Source organism: Telmatherina bonti (genome assembly GCF_933228915.1).
Source record: "Telmatherina bonti genome assembly, chromosome: 18".
In the NCBI taxonomy this organism is placed as follows: domain Eukaryota; kingdom Metazoa; phylum Chordata; class Actinopteri; order Atheriniformes; family Telmatherinidae; genus Telmatherina; species Telmatherina bonti.
The window spans coordinates 13,738,921-13,765,226 of NC_136616.1; the positions used below are offsets into that span (position 1 = coordinate 13,738,921).

The window sequence follows — 26,306 nt, forward strand, 5'->3', positions numbered from 1 at the left end:
TAAAGCCACATTTACACATTTCTTCTTTGTCTCAGTTTTCCTGGAGGTATGGCGATTTGTGGACATTTTCCAGTTTGTTTATTAGTGGCACCATTTAATTTAATGGTACATAATTGGGATTCAGCTCACACATGAGTGGTGCATTTTGTTTTTACGTATGAAAACTTTGAGTAGTTTCTGATATTGTTCGGATCCATTTACTCGGTTCTGTCTTTTATAAAGTTATTCACCAGCTATTATCCCAGTTTGTTTCCATCAAGTTCCACTTATTCACCAGTAATTTCCTGCTTCTAATTTTCTTTTACTGATAGAAAGTTTTTAATTATTTTCTAGCTTCAAATAATTACATGTTCACACTGATTTAACTGAACGTTAAACAACCAGAAACCAGGTGTGTCGCATATTGTTTTATTTTTTTTTTCTTTCTTCTAAAGTTAGATGTTCCCGCTCGTTTAAAGATTTTACAATGTTGCTTCATCACGTACGATGCCGTCATTTTGAATGGGGCTCAAAGGTAGTTATTTTTCTGCTGTATATAAACACACTAGCTGAGTATGCAGCTGACTCAGCAGTTACACTCGGTTGTAAACAAATCACATCTGGATTAAGGACTGGATGACGCAATTTGTTGACGGGTTCTTGTTCTCCTCCTGGATCGTTTGGAATAGGATTTTAGACTTGTGCCAAGACTTGCGTTTGTGGACGTTATTGTTGAAGTATGATTAAAAGCACATTTGAACAGCTCGAGTGTGGGTTTGCCACAGAGCTATGTGAAGTTTTTATTGTAACAGAGGACTTTGACATGTAAAACCTGCTACAATAGCCAAACTGTGACCCAGATCTGATTGTTCTGCTGGTTTATTCTGTGCTTGTGTTGTTGTGCAGGAGCCGTAAATATACATTTAATGATTATTACTCAACATCTGTGAATTAAATCATCATCATTATCCATGAAATGTAAAATTTAAAGTTGAAAAAACTGAACTCCAGACACTAAATCTTAAGATTTTCCTTATATTCAGTCACCAACTTTATTGTATTTAGTAAATATAACAACAAAATCTAAAATCTGACGATGCAACACTGAGAAAAGTTAACAGGATATTGAGGTTACACTTCAACAGTCAGCAGATCAAACTGTAAGGTAGGGGTGTCAAAGTTTGGTATAAAAGTAGGCCCTACCAAATGCTTAAGAATCCCCTGCCAAGTATGGGCTGAATCTCAACACTTTGTGCCAACTCCATGAAAAATCTATAAATTTTTAAAATTATTTCTATAGAAAAGATAGTAAAGACTTGTTTAGATAAAATCCTGGCTGGAAAAGGCCAAACACTGTTAGATGGGAGTCATCTTTGAGCCCACACTCCAGGACAAGCCAACATTGTAGCTGTTGCTGTTTAGTCAGGTGGTCTCAGGAGAAGTTTGGAACAAGATTTAAATCAGCAGTTTTTATGCAGAAACATAACCTGAAATTATTAAACTACCAAGTTCTTCAGACAGAAAGTCAGTTGCCATGGTTTTTGGTCAGACGAGTCCATGTTATCACCAAGGAAAATCTGCAAAAAGACATCATCTGTAATGCTCATTTATAATATCCAGCATCCAGTTTTTCAATGTGTTGCTATTGTAGAATTACACTTACATTTCTTTTCATACAATACAGTATAATTAACAATACTGAGAAGTTGGTGAGTGAACACACTGAAAATCACGTCTTTGTTCTAGTGTCAAACAAAATCACAGATGTAAAAAAACTTGCAACATATCATATAACATATCTGATGCACCTTCACCACCCTCCTGTCTATATTTCTGCAGTTTGAAGTGCTCATCCCATTTCCAATCAACAATATTCCTGTGTATCTATGGCTTCTGGCTTGTGAGAAAACATCTTAATGTGTTGAAATTGTGAGAAATGAATCTTGTATAGACTTTTGGTAAGGCAGCCTGTAAAGTGAAATCCATTTGGTTTAATATAACCTAATCAATGAAACAAAGTAAAATTGTGTATTGCACACTAAATTCAAATGTAAGCAAGTATGCATGTAACTATAGACAATAAATGGTGAATAAAAATGCTCGTGTCATGAATTTAGCTTCTCAGTCCAGACGATACATCAGAGTTTCGAATTGTTTTCAGGATTACACAAACTATCAAGCTAAATGTCATCAGACTTTGTTGGGAAGGTGGGTAACAAAATAACTTTTTCTTTCATACAGAACAAGTTTCTTAAAACTTTCTAATTGGGCATCGGTTCTAGTGAGGAAAAAAAATCTACCTTAAAACATCAATCAATCAAAACTTTATTAATATGTCACTTTTCAGACAATTAAATGCAGCACATGCACCCACACCCAAATACACCATAGGTGTATATAAAAGATGGACGGCGCCTCCCTGACGTTCCCTGTAGGTTTCTGAAGAGCTGAACTGAGCCTCATCAGGCGGTTCCCACTGACACCATCTTCTGCCGTCTCTCCCGGAAATATGGGCAAAGAGGTAGAGGTGAGAGGGGGGCTGTGAGCGTGTTGGTGGATGATTGACATCTATGAAATCTGACCTGCCTTCCAGGCTAACCAGGAGCTGACGGGAGCTAACTAACTGAGGTAGCTGGGATTAAGCTAAATCAAGCTGTTAGCTGGCTAAAAAACCATAAGCATGCTGCATTTTGACTTCTTGCAGCGGGTGGTCGGACACATGCCAATCAAAACAACACGCCCCTAGTAATGCCGAATTTTGACATGAAATTGTTTATAAATTGATTAAAAAAATGAGTCACTCCCCCCACAGTTGTCATGAAGGTAAACCTGACCTATTAAACCTAAAATAGAGTTTTGAACCAGGCTGTAAACATGTTTATTTCTGCTGTGAAGTCTTTTTATCATGGGAGTCTATGGGGATTTGCTCGGTTCTGGGCCCCCTAGTGGATGAGGGGGGAACTGCAATTTTGGCACTTCCTCAGAGAGCATCATCGCTGCAAACTGGAGAATGAGATGGGGCTGGATGTCCAACCCCGCCCCCTCAACATTGTGATTGGTGGCCATTGCTAACCCTAACTCCTAACACCCATTGCCTGTCTAACCACACCCATTTTGACATCCAATCACACCCATTTTGACATCCAACTTCGCCCAATATCCCATTCTCCAGGCTACAGCAGGGGGTTATTGCTTCCTCATAGACTTCACTTTTAACCACCTGAAGTTGTTGCTTGATATACACACATTTACAATATCAGTCAGGCCCTATGATGGACGGATGACTTGTCCAGGGCGTACCCTACATCTCGCGCAGCGAGATGCTGGGATGGCCTCCCGCTTCTCCACTACCCCTAACTGGACTAAGCAGACTAAGAAAATGCATTAATGAATGATACCAGTCAAAAGCCTGCATACATCTCCCCATCAAATGGAAGGAGAAACCGTATCCAACATCCGTCCAGCAGTGAGACAGTGAAGTAAGCACCATCTAACTCTCAACATCAGAGACTGAATAGAGATTAAAAACAATTCAAAATGAATCAACAGGAAAAGATTACTGGCCATATGCATTACTACAATAAATAAAATTAAACAGCACAATAAATGAGATGTTAAAAAATGAAAAACTTAATTAAAATTTTTAAAAAAAAAAGAAGAAAATTTAATTAAAAGCCAGGCTAAGTTTTCTTTTGAAAATGAACAGACTCTGCTGCTCTCAGGTCTTCACGTAGGAAGAATAAAAAGCTGCCTTACTATAAGTTTTCGTTCTGCTTTTATTTATCAATAAGAGGTCTTCATCTGGAGATTTTAGTGCTCTGGAGAGCTCTTACATTAAAACAGCTGGACTTTGACCATGAAGAGCTTTAAAAACAAGTAAAAGGATCTTAAAATCAATCCTGAAGCAAGCAGGTAGTAACATCAGCGCGGAGACTTTAAAACAGGTGTAACACGAGCTCGCTGTCTGGTCTTTGTTCGCAGCCGTGCAGATAAGTCCAGCTGCAGCATACAACAGTCTGTTCTGCAGGTAATAAAAGCAGGAATGAAAGTTTCTAGGGTTATTTTGAGGGAAATGGCCATACCATGGCAATGTTTTAAAGGTGATAAAAGCTGATCTTTGTATGCAATGGATCTCATTTTTGAAGCTTTTATTTGAGTCAAATAAAAGGCAAAGATTCTCCACAAGCTTTTGGATTGAAGTGCAGTTTTCCCACTTTTCCTCTATAAACATGACCAATAACCAGTACTTCCGTTTTGTCCTGTTTCAGCTGTAAAAAGCTGTGAGATAAAAGCACATCGACTGGTCCTGTCTCACCAGGACAGCTGGACTTCTTTTGATGCAATCCGACCAACAGCATGATTTTTAACTCTTCAATCATGACTCATCCAGATTTTCGTAGAATAAAGATGACCTGTCCTCACTGACAGTCTAAAATTGCAGCATTATTCAGCAGTATCACTCATCACATGACGCAAATCCAGCAATCATCTGTGTATGTTTTGCGGGCTGCTCCAGCTCCGTGCTGTTTTGTGCCTTGGCAACGTGGAGGAGGAAGCGACGGGTGCTGTTTGTCATTTTGGGACACAGATGGTGACACAGCGGAGAGGGAGAGACTGAGGAGAGGTCAGATGCAGAAGCAAAAAGCTTCTCCATAATGATGAAGAGGATATCTTCTGCTTTTTGCTTCTCTGAGCATTTTAATTGATGCCGAAGTGGTTTTCCAGTGACGTTAAATGTTTCCTTCTGTTTTCTGCTTGATTTTAATTTCAAGTCAGGATCTGATTTTGGAATCAAAAAGCTTTAAAAAAAAAAAGAATGAAAATAGTTTAATTTATCCAGGATGACTCTACAGGGCAATTCCATGCAAATGTCAACCTCACCATGAAAAAAAGTAACCATATTTAAAATAAAACCTATTTAAAATATATCATCATGGTCTATATTTTTAAGTCAGAAATACTTTTTATCATAATAGTCATGCAAATTTATGTTTTTCCTCACTATAACAAGGAGATGTCCTGATGTAACAATTTATTTTCAATTGTAACAAATTGTATGTCTTTCGAAAAGGCCAGGAGGGCAACAAGAAAATCACCTCCAGATGTCTTCTAACCTCTTTTTTTTATATATATCAGGAAGGGTTGTTCTATTAATATGTACAATCATTTGTACTTCTTTGTCTTCTTATTGGTTTCTGGAATGTGCTGTTATGATGCTCATATATGGGACAGCTCATGTAACATCCATAACATTTTTAAGGAAAAGTTTTTATAAAACATCCATTTGGAGAGTAATTTCAACCAAACTTAACATCCATAACGCTGGATAATTTGTCATGTCTCTCAAAATCCAAAGGGTCAAAACATTTCAAACTGCAGGCTTATCTTTATCCCAATAGGTGTAACTAAAATATGTATATTTAATTTTCTAATTCAAATCAATGGCTTGTCAATGTTTAGTTTACATTATTTTTTGATTTTCTATCTGAACATAACATCCATAACGCAAATACACACACACACACACACATATATATATATAGATATATATATATATATATATATATATATATATATATATATATATATATATAGGTAATATGTGAGTGACAAGATGTTTTTATCAGATATGTTAAAGTAAATATTTACTTCCATCAATTTAAAAAACTGGGAGGATATGGGTCTAATTTTTAAGAAATTTAAGAATAAGTTATTAGATTTTGGGGATAATCTGGATCACTGTATAAATCAAAGTTTTTCACTTTACTTATTCAAGTCTTTAAGCATTCTTTAATATTTGGCCATTACAGTATCTAACTTAAAAGTAATGCCCGTGATCGCTGGCAAAAAAATAAAATATACAATTGCTTGGCAGAAGTCTGAACTCTGAGTGCTTCTAATAACCATTTCTGAGAGGGGAATCATGATGTTTGTGTCAGATGCATTTTGTTTTTCTAAGACTAGGTTCATACTGTGACAGCATTTGTAAAAGCCTGGTGAAGACAATGATAAAAGATTACTTACAGTTTTTTAATACCTAAAAACAAGGCAGGAAAAACATTAAAAGCTTTCATGTGAATAGTTGTTTTATTTACAGCGTATAATGTCTGTTTATCTAAAAAGCCCCTTACAAATTAAACCAGTTCCAATGTGCTTTAAAGGAGCACTTCACATGTTTGTTTCCAGCTCAGGGTATCATGTGATAACTGTGGTTTGATTCATGACACTGTGTCCCAGGTCAGCATGTGGATATTAAAGCACTGGCTGTTTGTTAATAGAAAATTACTGAGAACATGATTGGAGGAGAGAAAAAGAAAGAGAAAGTGACAGAGAAAGAGGTAAGAGTTAATGTTGGACTGACTTTCACTGACTGGAGTGAGCTCAGAGAAGAGACAGGATGCAAGGCAGATGCTGAATTAGCCTTTGTTCGGGGGTGCTAAAGTGTGAAAATCTACCAAAGTTAAATATTGCTACTTTAAATCTAAATAAATAATAATAAAACAGGCAAAAAAAAAAGTAAAAGCATTCGCAACATGTACTATGGTGAGATTATATGAAAAAAACAAAGCAGAATCCTGAGCAAGGTAATGATCTACACTCTCCAGTGGTGCTCCATGTTCACAAATCTACATCAGGGGCGTAGAGCTCCTGTTCAAGGGCTGCCACCCTGTCCTGTGTGTTACCAAGTGTTAACTAACAGCTGCATGACTATGTTCAGGCACTCTGCAACTGCTTCAAGGCCACCTAAGTGATGTCTGAGCTGTGGGTTGCCCTTGGTTTGTTGGTGCTCTTGGTGCTTTATCTTTGCTTTACTGCGGAGGTGTACAGCAGGGTAGGCAGAAATGAATAAATGGAATCATTCCATTTTAATGATTGTTTTTCCATTTCTTTTATAATTATTTTCATATAGACTTACAATAATTATAATTTCTTATGGCCCGTGGTACCTATTGATTTGAAATTCATGGCATTTACAGCTTTAATAGCTCAATTAAAAGCGACTCAACAGCACCTTCTCCTGGCAACGGTCAAAGCAACACTCTATGTTGAAAGCACAGTGCTGCTCTGCTTTTTCCTCTCATATCATCACAACGATGTGCATTTGCGCAGACAGTTTTACCATATTAAAATCATTTACATAAAAAGGCAGATGGCCACGCTGCCAATGGTTTACATACATTCAAAAGAAATAATGAATCAATGCTTCACTCTGCTGCGATGGACTGGTGAGCTGTCCAGGGTGTACCCTGCCTTTTGCCCAAATGACTGCTGGGATAGGCTCCAGCTTCCCCGCAACCCTTCATCGGATTAAGCGGTTAGGATAATGAATGAATGAATTAATTAATTAATGCTTCACTCTGAAGCTCGCTGACAGGCTCACTGGCTCACTTGTCTTCAATTACTTTTGTTCTGTTTGTTTTACTGGCAGCCTTTTGTTTATACGCTCAACTGGGTGTAACTGATCCTGTACTTGGTTTTGTGCAAAGTCTTTTACTGGAAGATTCAACTTGGCAGCACCAGAAAAATAAAACTTTGAGATTTGAACGTAAATATTTTCCTGACATGACGCTGCAACGTGAAAACTGAAGACGTCAGACATCATTTGCCTCTACCTGTATGCTCCATCGTATCAACATAAAGCATTGATTTTCCAGAGTATGTACAACAGACGCATACAGAAGGACAGCCAAGGCGAAGCACGTACATCCTGGGCTTTATTCAGCAAATATTCTGAGTTTTTGTGTGGAAAAATGAATCAAAAGCTCCTTGGAAACGGTCCCTGGATGCGTTGAATGTGTCCCACTAATGATGTGTTAATAATCTCTGCAGTTCAGCTATGAGTCATCTAAGGACTACATGGAGGAAATCATGTTCACATCAAATGTTCATTATAATTTCAAATCAAGGTGATGTGTGTGTGTGTGTTTGTGTGTGTGTGTGTGTGTGTGTGTGTGTGTGTGTGTGTTCTTGTAGCAATATGTGCACCTCTGTTGCACAAACAACTTTAAAGATGGACTTCATTACTCTGTAGGTGTTTCAATCAACAAAAGGATCTGAAAACGAAAAAAGACCAAGCGACGCAACATTCATGCACATGAAATGTCACACTAATTCACAAAAGTTGGAAACAAATATCATGGCACGTCCAACAAACAAATACGTCCAATATCCAGCCCCACCTCATTCTCCAGTCTGCAACCAAGACCATCTTGAAATATCCACCAAGCTGCAGATGTCTGGAACAAAATGTCTTGTTGATGTCAGAGAAGAATGGGCAAACTGGTTGGAGATGAAAGAAAATCAACAGGAGCTCAAATAATTACTGGTTCCAGCCAAAGTACTGGATGCAGAATAGTGTTTCTGACCTGCAACACGTCCAACCTTAAAGCAGATGAGCTTCAGCAGTAGAAGACCTCCCTGGTTGCTGCTCCTGTCAGCTAAGAACAGGAAACTGAGGCTCCAGTTCACACACACACTCTCCAGAGATGGACAATAGAAGATGGAAAACATTGCTGGTCTGATGAGTCTCCATTTCACCAAAATGGCTCCATTTTGCCTTGTATCAGCAGTTCTGACTGCTGGTGTGTGGAAGCTTCTTGTGCCTTTGGGCTCCTACCAACCGAGCATCATTTAAACACCACAGCCTACTGGACCATGTCCATCCCTTTAATAGCACAGTGCAGCATCTCATAATGGAAACTTCCAGCAGGATGATGCACCATGTCACAAAGCTCACACCATCTCCACCAAGACGATGAGTTCACTGCACTCCAACGGCCTTCAATGTCACCAGATCCCAGTCCAACAGAGCAACTTTGGGATCAAATCAAATCAAATCAAAGATACTTTATTCATCCACGAGGGGAAATTCAAAGTTCAAGCCAGCTCGTCCAAGGTTTGACATACAGACATGTAACATGAATGACAAAAGAAGAATACAGAACGAAACTAAAGCTTAGGCCACGCAGCCAGTTTTTCACCAGCGCCGCCTTATAACATGAGAACAGAGATACATTAGGATCATAGGGGGGCTCGAGGGACAAAATAAGGTCATGTAACTCCGGGCGGCGCCACTAGATGACGCAGTCCAAAGAAACAGAGAAAAAATACCTCTTACACTTAAGCACAAACTCAAACAAGACACACAAAGTCCAGGGAGGTGGTGAGTCATGTGGGAGGGGACCGGGGGTGGATGAGGAGGGGGACAGATTGTCTATGAACATGTCTTCTTCCGTTCTCAGGGGGGGTTGCACCGCCCCAAGGCTGCTGGGAAGCCAAATCCAGATATGATTGTTGTTTGGGTTCCAGGTGAGGAAAACAATTTGCCCTCAGCCTTGAGTCCATAGCCGATCTCAGGCAGGCAGCTCCAAACAGTCAAATGGGGAGGTCAATTTCCACGGATTCTAGCAGACATTTTCTCCATGTTGTTGTCGATTCTGTGGACCAGCTCCGGGACGTCGGCCAAAGGACCAGTTTGGGCCAGACTGGCATCCTGCTTACAGTTGAGTCTGGTCAATACAAGAGTCTGTGCACTGCTAGCTCGGCACATACCGTTGCAAAATTCTGGCAACCTGCCAGTTGTTGCCAGAATCTCACGGGTCTTGAGGTAGATCAGAACTCCACCAGCGCCAATTAGCAGAATCCCGATCACCAATAATCCAAAGATGTAAACATAATCCACGTCCTCAGAGGACAGAAGCACCAGACACATCGGTCTCCACCTGGCCCATGAGTCCTGAACATATCCAGCCGGAAGCGTCCCCTCCGGACATGTGGGCTCCCCTCTGCCCAATCTTTGGGTTGAGGAAATTAGATCAATAGCGTTGAGAGACCAGCCGATCAGATCTATGATGTAAATTCGAGTAAAGAGATGTAAAAAGAGGCTCCAAGTCAGACAGGACAAAGTCGCAGACCGGAGTGGGAGGGGAGCGAGGAAACAGGAGCAAGGAGAAAAAGCGTCCGCCTTCGCTGAGAGCTGGAGAGGAGAGGAAGATGTGGTGGAACGGGAGATTCTCATCGTGGATGTGCAGCAACTGTTTGATGCTTCGTGTCAACATGGATCAAAACCTCTGAGGAATGTTTCCATCATCTTGTTGACTCTATTACACCAAGAATGAAGGTGTTTCTGAAGGTAAAAGGAGTCCAAACCAGAACGAGCAAGGTGGAGCTGATTAAGCAGACAGTGTGCACGTAGGTTTTTTTCTAAATGCAGCTTTAAAAAAAAAATAGCAGCAGGTTTTATTTGCTAACTTTAACATAACTTCTAAGTTTCAGCTGCTGTTGCTATTTTACCTCCAAAGTCCATTAATGGAAACTTTCCGACGACTTTTGCTGCTCAGACGTGACATTTTGCAGACGATAAATGGGTGTGTGTGTTTGATTTATGAGCCTGTGTGTGGGTCTGAGAGTCATTCAGGGCAGGTGGGGGAATATCCCTACCTTCCATGCTGATACTTACTTTAAAACACTCACACACACACAGCTGATTTATTCAATATCGTGGGAGAGTGGGGCAAAGGAGGAGGAAGGGAAGATGGCGTGAGACAGTAAGGGTGCAGGAGATCGTGCCTGTTTTGACGGAGCTGTTGTAGTGACGTAAAAGAAGTGTGTGTGTGGGCAGATGCTTCATCTCTTCCCTCCTTTGACGTTGCAGAAATCGCCTGTTGCCACATGGTGGCGCCATTCACCTCCATTTTGAGGCTGAATAGAGGTGAGTCAAGGAGTTTCACGTAACACACACACACACACACACATATCTATAGTGTCTTTGCAGTGGTTTGGTTGTATAGTTCACATTTTCACCGAAATGCAAGGAAACTTATTCATCACTGGGTTAAATGCTTAATGACACCTACCTGCGTCATGGATTCTAACAAAGCCCCCTGGTGCATCATGTAAATGTGTCTCAATGCCCCACCCTCACACACACACACACACCCAAATACACACTGCACAAGTCACACAGACACATTCAGGTGCATTTAAAACATAAATCAGCTTGTTGGGCAGACTGTTAAAATGCTGAAAACCGTAAGTTTAGAGGCTTGTTGGAGATAAAATTAGAATTAGGGTCAAGAGAAATGGCACACACAGAGATGTGTGTGTGTGTGTGTGTGTGTGTTTGCACCAGTAATCTGGTTCTTGACAAGGGAGTCTGTACCTGTAGGGGGAAAACGCCAACATGCACACACAGACTTTTACTTGAGCAATTTTTCTTGGTGTGTGTGTGTGTTATCTCTGTTTGGATTCTCCCTCACACCTTTGCTGCCGTTATGCAAGCATTCAGTAGTTTAATAATTCAGCATCATCTGCTATTTCTTTTGCTTTTTTTTCTTGCAGGCTTTCCTTTACAATTCGCTGACCTGCAGCGCTGACTCACATGCACCCATAATCCTCCCCTCCCACACACACACACACACACACACACACACACACACACACACACACACACACACGTAAAAACACCCACACACAGATAATGTCACACGAGCTCACTCCTACTCGCACAAGCTGACATCACCGGGCTGAATCAACCCCAGCACACAAGAAAAAAACACAACTTTGTCCTGTTTTGCTGTTTGAAGTTTATTTGGCAAGTTTTTTTTTCCACTTTTTTTTGCAGTCTTTTTTTTTCTTTCTATTCTCGTTTATTTACAATAATAAAAATAAATCTTTCTCTTCAAGGTTTTACATTCGACATTTACAAGTGCAATGTGTAACATGTCCATCTTATAAAGTGCATTTGTACTTTTTGTCGATCGTGTCACAACACAAACTTAAAGACGACAAATTAAAAATTGTTGAAAAAACCCAACATATTAATTCAAATAAAAAAAGAAAACATGATTCAAGGACACTGCATTAGGTCTCTGACATCACAGTATCGTTACCTAATAGTCAAGAGATGTTCGTGCATACGTGCTGCTTCTCATCCTGATCAACATCGATGCATAAAAGAAAGTTTCTCTATGAAGGCCATTCTTGGTCCGATAGAAAATTAGCTCTGTAATGGTCTCTTTTCTTTTTTCTTTCTACGTTTCTTTTTTATTTATTTATTTTAATCGACAGTCTCCGCTTGCCTGAAGTGTGACCGGGGGGTTTCTAGTTTGCACGGAGGGAAAACATTAGCCAAGCCTGACTGAGCGACAGTCGAACTGCTTGGTATTTGCTGCCAGCGTTCGCCCAGAACCCTGCTATTATAAACCTTTATGTAAATGCTTGTGCTCATGAGGAAAAACTAAAAAAAGATTGTTTAAAAATATTCATGGATGATTGAGGGATTGAGGAAAGGATGCGAGGCAGGAGGGCAGGAGAGGGGAGATAAAACTTTAAAGAGGGGGGAAAAGGAGGAAGGATGATTTAATACCTTTGCTCCTTTCCTTTTCATTTTTCTGATGGTTTCCGGGGAACTATCTTTAGACGACACCTGACTGGCTCGCTTCCTGTAGGCCTTAGATACCAAAATGTTAGACAAGGAAAAGAGATTTGGGGATAGATGATGTAAAAAGGGGAATGAAAAGATAAGGGGTGAATGTGTTAAGCTGCAAAGACGGGAGGAATGAAACAGGGTTGTCTTTGAATAGGAGGGATGTTTTAGAAAAGGAGGAGAGAGAGAAAGGGGAGGGGGGTGTCTTTGAAACGACCTGCTCTCATAGACACGACTCAGACAAAATGACGTCACTGGAAACCCGAGTCTGTGACGTACGGTGCTGCTCAGACTCCGTCTCCATGTCTCCGTGTCTCCCTGTCCTTCAGCACTCGTCTTTTTTTTATGGACGATGAGTTCAGATTACAGCAGGTTGTAAATGAAAGTCTGGAGTTACAGCAAACAAATTTGGGTTGGAGTGTCACTGTTCTGTTTGCTCTGTGTGGTGAATCAATAGCATGAAAGCAGAGTTTCCAGCACAACATTCCCGACTTTCCTCATCGTGTTTTGCTCGTCGCCGCGGCGTATCGAGCAGATTTTGTTTGCTCTTGCGCTATGATGCCTTCGGATGATAGAAAGGTGTATGCACACAAACCAAAAAAATAAATAAGACACTAGAAAGTCAAAAGATATGGCACTTTTTTCAGCAACACGTTTCTGTTTTCCCCAAAAGAAACTTTTGAAACATTTCAGGAAGATCACAGAAGAAGAGGGGAGAGACGCACACACTCACAGCAGCGACCAAATCCTGTAACTCGTGCCCTGATGATGAACATTACAAAAATATACATTTCTATACAGCCTTGCATAAGAAAAATAACACACACTCACTTGTACAGTGTTTCTTTTTTTTTTTTAAAAAAAACTGAATTGTGGCCGATGAAACCATTCTAGGAGTATTTTGTGTTTACAGTGAGAGTTTGCTGACTTGTGGGCCGTTTCAGTTGTTTATGATCCTGGGTGGAGGACGTACACACAAGCACACACACAAACACACACACAGTGAGTGGTCACTCCACTCCTGCACTCCTCCACTGCCAGGAATGTTTGACTTAAGTAGTGGCATATTCACAGATGATTTTTTTTTTAACTCTTTAAACAAACCACTTCATGGACATGCCAGATGGGACCATCAGTAATGTTTAAAGTGGACTTCTTATCAACTGATCAGTACCAGACTTAATCACAGACACCTAGTTTTAATTTTGGGTTTATGATTTCCAGCAGAACTGGGTTGAATGACCAGAACGCTGCACTGCTGGAGCACAAAAAGCCTTTAAAATATAGAAAAGTGTAAGATAAAATCCTTACGTTTAACAGAAATTGGGTATTTTCCTTTGTTTCCCTTGAAAATGTGAAATTAAAGGGCCTGATCTCACGAGAAAATACAACTTAAATGGTCCTCTCTGTATATATTTTTTATAGAAAGACTAGCCCACCTCTCCTAGGCGTATACCAGGACTTTCATGTAACGGCAGTGGGGATAAACTTAAGCATCCTGCTGCCATAAAGAGAATGGATCAAGTGTAGAAATATAACAAATGGATGGATGCTTATTATGATATGAATCTACTATTTGCATTGGCACAAGCACAATTCACCAGAACTTTTAGACTAATATTAGAAGTATTTTGCTCCAAGTTAATCCAACTTTTAGTTTTATTTAGTTAACACCCAAAATATGTCATGTTGGTGGATGTCTTCTTGTTTGGTTCTTTCATCAATGATTGGACCCAGTCTTTCCAGAGGCTGTCTATGTACTATGCAAAACAGTTTTACATTCTACATCCACACTGTGACTAAATCAATTTGTTTTTCAAAAGGTTTTCCAAAGAAAAAAAATGGAAGAATTTCAATAAATGTGTGCGTCTATATGGAACCGCTTAAAAACCTGTTGTACATACGCTGATATGACGTCATCGTTTGAGAAAAGATATATGTGGGCGCCAATCACAACAAAATGATGGTATTTTCTGACATTCTTTAAAAATGACTGTTTTCCAAAGTATTGGTTCCATGAGGATGAAACACCCAAACACTAAATGTCTAAAATAGACCTAAACCTGTCTCCACGTGGGGATGCCATAGTAAAGTCGCTAATCGAGGTTTGCTTCTCAATAAGCGGATAGTTTAAAGTGTTTGAGCAAACTACAGTGCCAGTCAAAACTTTGGACACATTTTGTCATTGGATTTAACAGGAAAGAGTGTCCAAACTTTTTGCTTCTTAAGAAAACGACTTAGCAGATTCATAAATCATTCTTGTGTTAAGTTAGCTTAATCGTGTATGTTAGCTTGCCTGTGACCTTGTAAACCTGACTGGCCATAGTATGTTTCATTAATTAACCTTAGTTTTCCCTGGATGTTATATTCAAGTATAATTTCCTTCAATGATGACTTTTCAGTGGACTAAAATAGCATTGAAAACTTGCTAGCCTGCTGCGAATGAATAAGCTAGTTAGCCAGAAAGCTATACGTACAATGAGTTCATACAGAATAGTCCAAATGTATTTTAAGCTTCAGTCGACTCCTGTCTGATAATTTTCTACAGAGTTGAACATATAAATGTTTAAAATCAGAAAGAAAAAGGATAATTGTAGGGAAAAGTGCAAGTTACATAGCAGCAAGTGAGCTATGCTAGCCAACATCTTTAAATCTTCTAGCTTGTTGGTTTAAAGGTCAGCACTACTCAAATTTGTCACAAACAGGCTTAAACAACCCACAAAAAATGTCTTTGTGTTTTTGTTTTGATTTTTGGGATTTTAGCTGCAGTTTGATGAGCATTTAGAACAAAGAAATGTGAAGAGGTGAGTTTAAAATCCACATCCAGCATGTTAGCTTTAGCTATGCAATTGTAGGTCTTCAATCAACAAGTTTATAGGTTATTTGTGCTCTTCAAAATAAAAGGCTGGCAGAAAGAACCATCCTAAATGTACAAGTGTGATATCAACCGCCACCTATTTGTAAAGGCTCAACATGTCCCATCTAGCATTTCCAAATACAGGTCAACGTTGGCAAATCTTACACAACACTGTGCATACAGGAGAACTTTCTGCATCAGTTTACTGTATGAAATGGATTCAATTAACTCTTAAGGATTGATTACTTTCACCTCCAAGTATCCCAAAAAGTACCACACTACATCAATCTTATGTTTCTAACCTCACAGTAATTGAATATATTTCATCTAATTATTGATGCAAGTGGTTTACCATTAGGCAGTTAGTTACATCAATGCCAGTGTTTGAGCAAAAGAGAGCAAGAGAGGTCATCAATGCTTTTCCCAATAGGTGATTTAAACCTTGAAAGCTACATTAAACGATTGCCAATACAACTTATTTCAGAGGAGAATACTGCAGCAGAACTGTGTGTAACATTAATAAATAGAAATTGAGAATTTGCTTCATATGCATTTCCATTTATTTAAGCTTAATTGTAAAGGCAATGTTGTAAAGGCAAATACCCGATCGAATAAAGTAAGCATCTTTTTCCAAATTTTCACTTTGAGGTATTCTGCAACTCACTCAAAGCTCACCACTTCTCTTTCTCTCTCTGCTTTTCAGTTGTGGCTTTTTGTACACAGCAAAATGTATTTGGACGTTATTGCAAAGGAGTTTTTGTTCCATAAAGACCAAAAAAAAAAAAAAAAGGCAACTCACAATCTCTGACAGAAACTTGTGCAGCTGTTGCTTTGCTAACAACAGCTGCAAAAACAACTGATTGTTTTTTTCTGTCAAGAAAAGTAGAAAGTACTGCTACTCTAAGTTTTCATTTACACTATAGAAAAAAAGTAGATTTTACATAACTTCTACTCCTGTGCGCCATTTTCAAGGTGATGTTCTTTGCTTTCGTTGGTTGTTGTGACTTATTTGGTAGAAAGCGCTGAATTTGAAGCTAGTCCCTGTTTTTGTTCTGTTAGTTTAAACTACAGCCCATAAAGTCTCCATAAATGATTTTCCCAAAGCCAGTACACCTCCCACACAGACATATTAGCAATGTGCCAGTAGCTTAGTCATGGTAACTCTTTCTGGGGGAGTGCAGAAGAACACGAGTCAGAAAACTATCTCTGTAGATCATTTAAATGCAGTTGGAGGTGAGGAATAATCGGCTCTCTAGTTCATCCTCACGGCATTCCCTTCATCCTGTGAACATCAGGCCTGCTCCCTGGTGTCGAGACGTTAATAACATTAGCTGGATTTAACTTACATGATGCCTTTTCAGTGGGAAATAACTCCATCCTGATGAGGCCGTGTAGCGGCTGTGACCTCTGGTTGCATTAGAACGCGTCTTGCCTGGCGTTTCTATTTCACGCCACGTCACCTCGCTTCTCTCGCTTCTCATTAACCCGTCTAGCCTTCAGAGGGGCCTCCAGGCAGAACTCAATGTGTATGTGCGTGAAGAAAAAAAAAAAAAAAAAACCCAGCTACTGCTGACGGGCTGCAAGCTGGGAAATGAAATTGGAAGGTATACAACTAAAAAACGGGGAATGAAGACCAGATGATCCTTCCGTTTTCACCTTCAGTGCAGACTCATTGAGGCTTTTTTAATCATAGGACTACATATACATGTGTGAACTATTCAGCATTAATGAAAAAACCAGCCAGGTTATTTAGAGTTGTCCTTTAAGCTGAGCATGCTGTACCGGACCGAAACTCTCCCAATGAAAAATTAGCCTTTATGGATTGTGGTCAGCTCAGCTAATGTATAATCAATTGAGCAGTGGAGCCAGAGTGCTGTCTCTAAATTTAGAGGCTTCAGCAGAGTTATGTAGATGCAAGTTAAGCTGAAGGATTTTTTTTAACTTTAACACTTCTCCTTGCTGGGACAAGATGTTTTGTTTTACTCATTTTTGGCCATGTTTCACGGTTCAGCCGCCAAGTCTTACGACCAAATAAGACTTATAGGTAAAAATGTTTGTCTTGTTTTTGTACTGACTCAGTCAAGAAAAACAAATAATTTATTTGTTCATAACATTAAATACATCCCATAGGGTTGTCTTGTAAACTGCTTCCCCCTACAGGCGACAGTAGAAAAATATATTTCATATTTGCTAATATCATTCAGATATAATCTTTATAAGTACCGGGCTGTTTTGAGACCTCACCACAACACTTTTGTCATTTCCTGTTTGGGTTTAGGCAATAACATCACCCGATTAGTTCTCCTTATCAAAACTACTTAGGTATGCTTAAAAACAATCAAGCTTAGATCTGGTCCACATTATTTTTAATCAGTCCGCTCACATCTAAACCCCGTTTTGCTGGTTGACTCCAACATGTCATGATGACACATTGTCACATCTTGCCTGGGTTTAGGCAATAACGTGGCATGGGGTAATCAATGAAAGCTACTTGGTTAGGGTTAGGACTAAGACTTCACATGCAGTTTCTCTCCTGACCACTAGATGGAGCATGTTGCTGGAATGTATTTGTACCTCATCACTGCATGTCTAAATAAACAACCAACAGAGCCCATCCAGTGACTTCTGAAGCAAATAGATCTTATTGGGTGGCCTGGGATTACTTGTGCATGCGAACGAGATATTTAATTTGTGGTCACATGTTAGTAATGCATCCACAACTCGCTCAATGTCATTGTGTTGTTTTGATTTCATTTTAAAATTGTGCCCCTGAACTAAAGCCTATTACATCCTGCAAGCGCTTTGCTCTTGGTCTCAAAGGCATAAGAACAAGAAAAAAAATTTTTTTTGTCAAGTCCATTTATACTCTACGTAGAAGCTTCATCTGCAACAGGGCGGGGGCCACGTCAGCGAGAAGAAAATGACGACATTTTCGTCTTGTGGCCTCGAGAACAAGAGAAAGTTCTCATTTCTTGTGAAGTATGTAACAGGCTTAAGAGTCAAGCAAAAAGATCCCAGTATTTCCCCATCGACCATCCAGGTCTTTAATATTTTTTGGGGGGAGGGTTTAAGTAGGCTTTATACCAGACTGTTTTTTGTGGGATTTGTAGTTTTTGTTCTCCAAAAACTACAATTTGTTTTATTTCGTAGTGATTCATTCAATTACATGAGACCATTAACCTCAGTTTGATCATTACAATTAATCCCTTTATTAAATTAATTCACTAACTTCTAAACTATCCAAATTACGTGCATGCTTTAGACATATATTCCCACAGGTTCATTGCATTGTTCCCATGTGCTAGTAATCCATGGCCAAGATTAATATACGTCCATTCATAACCACCTGATGGGCTCTGTACTTTCGGGGAGGTCGGTCTGGACTTTAATCGAAACAGATGACAAAGCAGTGGGAGCTGAATGAACAGAAATTATCAAAACAAAACTGGAAGCGAGCTGGAATTTCCCTTTCAAATCGAGCCTCGCATTCCCTGTCAAGATGGTGTAGAGAACAGCATAGCCTAGTTTTCATGCCCTCGCCTCCCCCTTATCCACTCCCCCCCACAGCAGTGAGCGTTCCCAGGGTAGCCGCGCTCTGCAGTGAAGCTGTCCTTGGTGCTGAATTCAGCTCTCTGCTTCACAGTCACGGCCCAGCAGCAGGCTGAGAAACCCATTTTTTCTCCAACGTGGAGCAGATTTAATTTCATCGCGCCAAGGACAACACACACCAGCCTAAATATGGAAATCCTTGCTTGGGTCTCGCGAAACCTGGCAGGGGTTATCTCTGCATTAGGAGCCCGCTAGATGACATTTTGGTTCTAAATGTGTTAGGACTGGGAAGGTGCCGTGTGCACTGGGACTGTAGCTTTTTACTGCCAGATGTGATTATTGTTGCACTCCGTCTACAGAATAATTATCTACCTAATCTGCATCAGATAAAGGGAACATGGCTGTTTTAATAATGTTTTTTGAAGACTACAAAGATAGCTCATCAAGAATGCTGAAGGTCATTCGTTTTGTATATTTAGCTCATCGTGTTTTTCTCCACACAACACTGAATTTCAAACACATCCGTGAAAACACACAATATTTTGAGACTGTTTCACTCCTAATTGCATAACCACTCAGTGTTGCCTTAGCTCAGGTCCTGTGGAGATTTGGTACATTTCTTCCAAAAATCTCACCTTCACACATATGCTACTCTTGAGACGAAGGCCCCACTTCTCACTCACCAGAGGAGGAGAGTCGCCTCTCTTACAACCATAAAGAGGAAACCTTAAATGGTGCTTTTGCAGTTGGTTTCACAACATCTCCGCTCTGTTCGTTGTCTCCAGGCTACATACAGGACACCATCTTCATTAGCTTTATCTGTTTCGACCATGCGCTGTTCTCCTGTCCATGTTCTGCTCGTGCCACTTGGACGGTGGCCACCTCGGCGCTCGTCGTCATCCTTCCAGCCCTGATATGAGGAGCAGAGCCATTACCCCCAGCCTTTCTCCTGTTCCCCCAACCCCATCCTCTCCTTCCTTCATCCCTGACTCAACTATGAGCATCGTGCCAAAGAGATACCAACCTTCCGTGCTACACGTCACTGGAGGTTCTGGGTCTTAAGGAGAGGTTGGATGGGACGCAACCGCAACACGCCATCCACAGCGACTTCTGGATGTCTGGGTTTCGGAACGCATAGATGATGGGGTTGATCACAGAGCAGCAGGTAGCTGGGAGGACCGTGGCATATGTGTATATTACAGGGTAGCTGGAGTCAGCCACAATGGAGTACATGGCGAACGGCAGCCAACACGCCCCGAAGACACACAGGATGGCTGACAACGTGGAGACCCCTTTGGTGGTGGACATAGCCACGAACTGGTGTTGCACTGCAATCTGCTGCGCATGGCGGAACGCAATCTTGCAGATTTGAAGGTAGAGCTGCATCATCAACGCAAAGACCAAGAGGAAGGTGACGGCAAGCGCCACGGCATTGTTTTTAGTGACGGGTCGGCAGATGCTGCACGTGGACTCGTCTTTCAAGCAGTTCCAGCCGAGCGCCGGCAGAAGGCCGAGCGTGAGGCACGACACCCAGATGAAGACCACCATCACGTAGGTGAAGGTGACCGTCCGTTCGGTGTGGTAGGTCAGGGCGTTGTACAGGGACAGGTATCTGTCAACTGTGATGGCGAGGATGTTGAGGACGGATGCCGAAAAGGCCGAGATGAGCAGTCCGACCGACAGCAACGTCACAAACTCCACCGAGCTGTCGATTAAATAGGTGAAGACAAAGTTCAAGATGAGGCCCAGGCCGGCCAGAAGATCCGCCACCGCCAGCGATCCGATCAAGATGAACATCGGGGCTCGAAGGGTCGGTGTGTAGAACAACACGGCGATAACCAAGGCGTTCTCACAGGAAATGAGCGTTCCTGTTACGCAAAGCGCGATATCCCAGGGACTGACTTCCTGGACGGCAACAGCAGTGGTTGCCGGCTGGAGGTCAGGAGTCAGAGTTCGCACAGCAGGCTCGGAGGAGGAGTTGGTCGGGTCCTCGCCTAGGCTCCAGGAAGTGGAGGAGTCGAAGGCATCGAGGGGCAACGAGGAGTTGAAGCTGCTACCGCTGCCGCTACTCATGGCTGCTGCGGCGGCCAGGGAGAGGATCATAGCTGGAGAGACAGCAGAGGAGAGAGGAACAGGGAAGAGTTGGAAAGAGGAATAAGCATTAATCAGGTGCCAAAGTTGGCCATAGAGAGGGAGATGATGAGTGTGAAAACAAGTGGAGCATCGAAAGACGTGAAGTTGGGGGTTTTTTCAAAGTGGTAAATGCGAAGAAGGAGACAGAAAGGAAGACGTTGTCTGGGAGAAAAGCGCCAGAAGAGAGAAAGTAAATTGAGAGAATGGGACAAGACGAAAGAGAAGGAAAGAGGGAGAAAGGAAGCCTTATCAGCTGCCAACCCCCCCCCCCCCCCCCCCCCCCTTTTTTTTTTTTCCTTTTACAAAGACAGCATTTCAGTCATTTACATCCACTCAGGCATTCATTCATATAAACAGCCTTGCACTTGACCCTATCGGCACTTGCATCACCAGCAACTCCCACTCACACCGCTAACAGGTAATTAACAACATCACAACAGCAGGTGTGGTCACGCGCTCCCACCGAGGGACAACTCTTCCATAAATGACACGGTTATTTCTTCCATTTTGGCTTCAAGGCAACGTGACAAAGCTAGCGACGCACACATTCCCAACATAAACAACCACAATTAAACCCACTTCCAGCCATTAAAGCTGGAATGCGGCGCGTGCCTACCTCTCAGGTGCCAGATGGAGATGAAGATGTTGATGTTTGTTGAAGTCAAAATCATCTTCAACTATTTCTATTTTTAGAGCGTCTCTAAAAATGGTGCATGACGTCCTGGGGCACGGCGCAGCGCGAGCTGCTGTTCTATTCACCGGCGGCGTGTATGAGCGCGTGGCCAGACAGGTGTGCGTGTGCGCGCGCGTGAGTCCACGGTCGCATTAAGAGGCTCCTTATTGCGAATTCTGATTCACATATCTTGCTGGTGCTGCTGCTGCGCGCGCGGATGAAATTTAGGGGGGGGTTGAAGAATCAGGGCGATGCTAATTTTAGTCCAGCCAGCGCGTGCGCGCGCACGCGCCAAGAGGATGTGAAGCTCCATTCATAAAAAAATTTCGCCCCTCACACACCTCCTCTCACACACCCTTCACCCTCCTCCCCCCACTTTTTTTTCCCAGTCCTCTCTTTCTGCTTTCATGCCACGCACGCACCCACACATGTACACGGACGCGCGGCTCACAGGGAAGGTCACTACCAGCAAATCCCACCGCAAACCCCGCAGGTTTGTGGTGGGTGGAAGGTGGGGGGGGGGGAGCAAAAAAAAAATCTATGCGCTAACGGGAGCGCGTGCGTCCTGGTTTTTCCCATAAATACACCAATAGCAAATGAAGCACAAGCTGTTAAACTGGTTTGTGTGTGTGTGTGTGTGTGTGTGTGTGTGTGTGTGTGTGTGTGTGTTGTAGCAGGAACAATAAACAGGCTATCAGATCAGTTTCATTCAGCTGCAGCAGTGCAGTCCCTGAGCCAGCGCGTGCGAGAAAGGTGGGAATGTAGGTAGGTTGGTGGGTGGGGATGGAGGGGTGGTGGAGTGGGGAGAGAGGGAAAGTAGGATGGATGGAAGACCACGCCAAGAGACAAAAAAAAAGAAGCAGAAAGAAAGAAAAAGACTGAATTACCAGCTCCGTGTTCTTCCGCCCTGAAGGAAAAGCAGAATCTCTCTCTTGTCCTTTTTTCCTCCTTTATAAAAACGTCTTTTTTTTTTTTTTTATCTCTTCTTTTTTTTTTTTTTTTTTTTTTTTTGGGTTCCCCCCTCTCGTTCTTCCCTTTTTTCTCCCCCAGTCAGCGGCGCGCGCTATATTCCTCGGTTGGCATGGTTATTAGCCTTCTGTCGGCAGGACCGTCCTCGCGCTGCACATCCTCGGCCCCTTATTGGACGCGCTTGTCATTCTCCTCCTCTGACGTCAGAAGTCTCCGCTCCTACGGTCGCCGTCATCGTGGTCGGTGTGTGAATCACGGCGCGAGGGAGAATGGACCCAAACGATCCACTAGAGCAACTTCATCCAAGTTTCCCATCAGTATTTGTGATGACTATCATCACCATCATCATCATCATCATCATCATCATCTGGTGTCGTTGCTCCACGCAGTCACAGCAGACGACTGTGAAAGTGGAAAAGCACGGCGCGTGAGAGACTTTTTACTCTTTCCTGCGTCCCCCACTGAAAAGAAAAAAAACACGAAGCAACAAAATAAAATAAAAAATGTGATGCTGCGCGTGGGGAAAGTGCGTGTGCACGCGCGTGTTTGTGGTCCGCAGTACTCAGCCAGTCAAACCAGCTTTTGGTGCTTATGCAATCTCCGAGCTGCTGGATGTCCCGCTGCATCTTCACGAGGGTGCACGCGCACGCGTTGCCTTCTCTCTCTCTCTTTTTTTTTTTTTTTTTTTTTTTTTTACATAGGCTGGTTTCCATGTGTGTGTTCGTGGTGTGTGGAGGCTGCATGCAGCCAACCAGCTGCTTCATTAGCGCGGTGTGTGTCCGCTGCAGGGCTCTTTGCATCGTCTGTGCAGCAAACAGAAAAACGTACCGGACACAATCTGCAGCAGTGTGAGGTGTGTGTGTGTGTGTGTGTGTGTGTGTGTGTGTGTGTGTGTGTGTGTGTGTGTGTGTGTGTTAGCTCGGCTTTGTGATCACATGGAACAGTAAAAGTGGATGCCATGAAGTCTTCAGATGAATATTATACAGGCCGGTCAACGAAATTATTATTATTATTTATTATAAATAATTAATTTTTCACTTAAGCTCTTGTTCAGAAAGTGGAGGCTGCTGGCATGAATCATCAGCACCGTTCTGTTTTACAGCCGACCTGAAGTAGCCTCTCACTGAATACACTTCTTCACTGTGTTGTGTGGAGCATCGGTTCTCAACCTTTTTGCAACACAGTGCCCCTTGTAAAATATTTTTTCAGCCACGTACTCCATAACCACTGCTACGTTTTTTTGTTGTTGTTTTTTTTTTTTTTTGGTTAAGAAAAAACATGAAATACGGTCATTTGTGTTTGGTTTATTAAGCTTTTAACCGTGCAAAACAATGGAAATCTACGACACTTCAACCAGGACTGTTTGCGTTGCCATGGCGACAGTGACTGACGAATACACTTTGGGTTCAATTCACATCGGAATGTGGGATTTTGGGAGTTGTGGCTTAACGGACGACATTTTTACGTAGCATTATTTTGGGGTTTTCTAGTTGCTGCGTAGAATTTGCTACGGCTTTTCAAAGCTTTTATCCCTCATTTTCTTTTCTAAAACTCTGAAATTTGTTGTTGTGTGTTCCACACGGCGCCATTTTAAACGGTTAATGAACTGGTAATGAACCCCCACGTCACATCCGGGACACGTAAACGCTGAATAAGTGTTTTTCCATTACACTTTTGTGATATATTTCTGTATCGAAACATCTGAAAAACGACCTCATGAGGGTGTAAAAACCTTTAGCGATATTTGACACTTTTTTTTTTTCAAAATGTAGGTGTTTCCATTAGCATTTTTTATTGCAATACTTGTTTTGTTTTTTGTTTTTTTGCAGTTTTAGGTATAGGGTTGCCACCTTTCAGAAATTTAAATAAGGGACGTCCACCACAGCCCCAATGCAGGCAAGTGGGGCGTCCAATGCAGTGGTATTTTTTGTGCTAGTGTCTTAAGTAGCCTGAAGGCGTGATTAAGTAATTGATTAATCAAACTTAAAGATCGAAATGCCTTATACATATCCTGTTGTGCAACTTTGTTGGAGTTTTGCTAATTAGAAGACGTAAAGCTTAATTTCAAGGACCTCTACTATGTGTGTAGAGTGTGCAACACTGAACTTTACAAACAGTAACACTTGTGTCCTAACTCCTGTATGGTTTCACCTGCATACGTTTTGACTTATGAACACCTTCACAGATGCTGCAGCTGCCTCTCTTCCCTCTCACGTGTGTTTTGTAGCATTTTTTGTTTTGAGGACTTAGAGTAATAACTAGGTAAGCTACTGTAGGCATTTGTTTCATATCTGTCTCTAGGCAACCGTGACTGTCCAACATACAAACACACAGGGGAGGAGGCTTGGACCTGCGCCGATTCTGCCAAAAGACATTTTTGCTGGCTGCTTGATTTTCTGTGTATTATTTAGTTAATACACAGTTAATAATAGTTAATAATAATTATTCTTAGATTGAGTGTTGATGTGTGTGGCCGACATGTGTAGGCCGTTGAAAAGTTATGAAAAAACGGAACAAAGTGCGTCACGTATTGGTTCAATTCAGGACGCAACATTTTTTTGTCAATAAAGGACGATTCCGTATCTTACAGGACGGGTGGCAACCTTAATTCTAGATGTAATGGAACCGCACCTGATGGCCATGGTTTACAAAAACTACTAAAATAATAGGAACGAACTTCTTCTTGTTCAGTTCAGCCTTAAATTTGACTGAATTCAGGTTCATTTCTTCTTTTTTTTATTTTACAACTTTTTTCTTTATGAATTTCTCTGAATTATCTTCTCTTTGTGGTACCTAATAGTACTGGGACCACTGCCATCTGAACAGATGTATCCACATTTCTATATTCATCTATTTGATTATTTTTAAGCATCAAATTGCGGTTTAGGAAATTACATAACCGACTTTATTTAACCACACTTAACAGGGACATCTGCCTCAGTAAATACCACATACTGAGGCGGACGTCCCTGTTAAACGTGGTTAAATAAAGGCGGTTATCTCATTTCTTAAACCGTAATATGATGCTGAAAAGAATTTATCAAAAAGTTCTGTCCTAAATAATATTTTAATGCTAATAACATTGCTTTAAAATTGTACTCTGGGGCAGGAATCGCTGTGACATGCGGTGGCTTAGACTGAATGGTGGTACTGGGCCGCATTCACATCTTGATGCCCAGTCTGTGGTCAGCATCGATGGAAAGATAACAGTAGATTATTTGAGCTCTGCAGAAGTAAACTGTTGCTATGGACTCAGAGATACTTGGTTTTTCCCCACCTGCATTTTTACTCCGCCTGCCATGTCGCTACAATCCTAAATATTCTTGTCATTCTGAGCACCAGAGTGAAGTCCAGAAAGCAGAGACTGATGGTCATAAAATGCTCTAAAAATGTGGCATATATTACATATGCCACATTTTTAGAGCATTTTATGTGCAATAATTAAATTCATTTTGGCTTTATTTGCATAGGGCTACATCACAGCAAAGTCATGTCAGTGCACTTTTCAGACAATTCAATTCAAGCCATTTCATAATAAACAGCCTAGTTAAGGATAATCTTGATTTGGATCCAATCCCCATCCTGAGCTGCAAGAGGTGACCGTGGGAAGGAAAAAAACTCCCTTTTAACAGCAAGGACAAACCTCAGGGAGGACGAAAAATCCGGCTCAGGGAGCTTGTCTATGGAAGTAAATCTGTTTCACTAGATTTTAAATTATA

At 41.4% G+C, this 26,306-nt stretch overlaps 1 protein-coding gene across 1 annotated transcript; it reads right to left on the reverse strand.

Annotated features, from left to right (window-relative positions):
• Positions 1 to 19,844: 19,844 nt before the first annotated feature.
• Positions 19,845 to 20,915, reverse strand: gpr185b (G protein-coupled receptor 185 b; the record flags this gene model as incomplete). Its single annotated transcript, XM_079257566.1, has 1 exon — positions 19,845 to 20,915. One exon carries the CDS (start codon positions 20,913 to 20,915, stop codon positions 19,845 to 19,847), a length of 1,071 nt encoding a protein of 356 aa, XP_079113692.1.
• Between the last annotated feature and the right edge of the window lie 5,391 nt (positions 20,916 to 26,306).